Source organism: Lucilia cuprina, chromosome 4 (genome assembly GCF_022045245.1).
Source record: "Lucilia cuprina isolate Lc7/37 chromosome 4, ASM2204524v1, whole genome shotgun sequence".
Taxonomy (NCBI): Eukaryota; Metazoa; Arthropoda; class Insecta; order Diptera; family Calliphoridae; genus Lucilia; species Lucilia cuprina.
The window spans coordinates 13,107,707-13,110,766 of NC_060952.1; the positions used below are offsets into that span (position 1 = coordinate 13,107,707).

General features: G+C 37.0%; 1 protein-coding gene across 1 annotated transcript in view; it reads right to left on the reverse strand.

Annotated features, from left to right (window-relative positions):
- Positions 1-3,054, reverse strand: part of LOC111681609 (oxysterol-binding protein 1) — a 7,406-nt gene extending 4,352 nt beyond the window's left edge. Inside the window, exon 1 of the mRNA XM_023443474.2 lies at positions 872-3,054. Coding sequence (XP_023299242.2) covers positions 872-2,692 — 1,821 coding nt within the window. The 5' untranslated portion in view covers positions 2,693-3,054. The remainder of the gene's footprint in view (positions 1-871) is intronic.
- Positions 3,055-3,060: the final 6 nt, after the last annotated feature.

Consider the following 3,060-nt stretch of genomic DNA (forward strand, 5'->3'; position numbering starts at 1 on the left):
CAGAATATTTAGATTATGAAAAAATCTATTATAGAAAAACATACATATATACATATGTAGAATCTATATATTCTAGTTTGAACATACATTTGTACAATGCAAAAAAAATTATACTTATAGTACTACAAATTGCGAAAGAAGGTGAATCACATAATTTCAAATAAAAATTTATAACAAAAGAAATGGGAGTATATATCGCAGTAATACTACATAAAGCAGAACTTCTAAAGAATTATTTAAATAGAAAAGATAACATATGGAATTGTTTTGGGTAGAAATATTATTAGTTAATGCCTATATGTAATGAACTATTACCACAAAGAAATCTGAAAATTATATTAAATACAATGTATTTCAGTATTTTTTTTTTTCCACAAACTACAAGCTATCGAAATGCAATATAAAGCAAAAAAAAAGTTTCAAAAAACCTAAATATAAAATTTAATTTTAATATAATGATGATTCTTTAATTAAAATAAAAATATAAGAAAATTATATGATTAAGTTAAAATAAATTAAATTAAAATTTGTATAAATAAGAAATCAGTTATTTACATTCTGTTCTAATAAGAAACAAAGTGCCATAAACTTTCTATGACAAAAATACATTATCTTAATTCCCGTTAATGCAAACAGTATAGATACTTCATAGAATATAATAAAATACAAAGTTGTAAAATATTTTAAATTCCCTTTTCTGAAATAACATTTGTGCAAACAAACGTTCGTTTGTTATACTTTTAAAGTTTAAAATAGTATTTTTTAAAAATTTTCTTGGAGACCTTTTTCACACACAAGCTCACATAAAGCTTATTTTTACAAAGAAAATTAAAATATTTACTAAATCTAAATTCGGAGCTGATTTACTTACCTGTAAATACTTTCCACGAAATTTACTAGTCATTGTGAATTCCTGCCAACATTTCCACTTGCGACCCTCACAATGTATGGCCGCCATGGGTGGATGATGTGAAACTTGTTCGGCAATGCAACGCCAACCTAAATCATCCATACGATCACATTCGTAGGTCTCACCCAAGAGAGGATTAAAGGGTTTGCCCGTACGATTGGTCGTTGTGGCATAGGCTGTTACCGTAAACGCAGCCAAATAGGCCAATTGTTCACATTCGTCGGTGCAACGGGCAGCAGCATCTAAAATTTCCGAGTACTCATAGTCCTCAGTGAGGCGTTGCAACATGGACAAAGGTTCGTTAAAATTGACTGGCATAGGTATTTTGGACAATTCCTTGCCAATACAATTTTTCATTATAGACCATAGATTGAGAGGATAATGAGGTTTGTCGGGGACACGTGTGCGCCGTTGACGCACGACTTTTGATGAGCTGGCATCTTCAGAAGCTTTGGGACTGCCGCCGGGCCTATTAGGGTCCCTGCCACCTCCACCACCGCCACCGCCTAAACCACTTCCAGCAGCACTCCCAAAGCCCTCACCTGGATTATGAGGATTATTAGGACGATTAGATGATGCGGAACCATCACCTTGACCACCTGTCGAGGTATTATTACCTGTTGTAGAAACCTTGCGTGGATCCCCACCTGCCGGTGCAGCCATATCGGGTGAATCCATTGATTTTCTCTCCTCCAAGACGCAGACCTGCTGCGGTAATGTACGCAAAACTGTCATATCAGCTTCTGAAGAACTGCTGCTACTATAAACCTCAGTTTGCTGTTGTTTATTGGTGCTGGAATTGGGCATTTTCAAAATAAATGTACCATTATCGGAACCATTCTGTGGCGAGTCCTCCTCATTTTCATTGTTAGTGGCTGAGCCTTCGGCATCGAAAAATTCTGTTTCATCATCGGAAGCAAAATTGCAGTTCTGCTGCATGTCTGCATCACATATTTGGGGCACAGCTGGCGGAGGATTTGGAACAACTTTGTTGTGTTGCACCAAACTGGCAGCTTGTTCTAATTGGGTGTGTTGCTTTGCCAACTGTTCCACGATCTCTTCTAGACGTTGACGCGCCTCGCGTTCATGCTGTAGGGCTTTCGACCACTTGTGACCCTGCGATTCGGCCGAACGTAAATAATCATTGCATGCGTTAATCATTGCTTTTGCCGTTATACGAAATAGTGTAGCGCGCTCATTGACAATTTTAATGCGACTGTTGACGGTCTCTTCATCGCTAGCAGCCAAATTTATTGATTTCATTTCGTTGAGAGCACCCTGAAGAGCGACTCCGTGTTTATTAATCAAATCGTAGCAGGTGCGTAGGCTCTCTAAACGATCGGTTAGGTCGCGCACTACAGTTGTGATCTCTTGACTGGGCACCACTTGATAGGTTTCCTTCTCTTCTTCCTCCTCACTTTCCATAGCCCGAATGGCCTTTACTTTGGCCAGCTCCAGAGCAGTGACCCATGATTGACGTTCTACCTCGTTGGCAGTCTTGATGTGAAATGTTTGGGTGCCTCCGTTTGAGACAACAAAAGTGCACGAGTCAACGGTGTGAATGAGAGCACCGTGTAGAGAGATGGTACCGCGACATGTATGATTCATCTCGGCCTGATTGCGATAGTAACTGAGAACACCCTTGGATAATACGAACCAGCGTTTTTGATAGCCTTTCAAGTAATTGGTCCACTTGAGAAGCCAACCTTTCATCTCCGGGTCATTGTCATTTTCGTTGTCGTTGCCGGGTGTCACTTTAGTAGCTACGGAAACATCTGTCATTATCACTCCACCAACTCAGCACTCAATTATTATACTCTCGTCTCGTGTTTACTTTTATTTATTTTCCTTTTTTAATTGTTTTACTTTTCGTAATAATTTATGCTTTTCGGACAACTTTATTCACTTGAATTATGATATTTTTATACAGATGAGTTTTGGTTGATTGATATTCTCTTTACTTTCTCCTCCTCGAAGTAAAAACAATAAATAAAACGATTTTTTCTTTTCTGGTCAGCCAAATTTTTGAGACAGCAATTCGTAGTTTTATTTTTTAGAATTTTTTTCTTGTTCAATAAGCAATCAAATTAAATACAAACAAATAAAGAAAAAATAAAGAAATTAAAACAAAAAACACAATTTTATTTTTT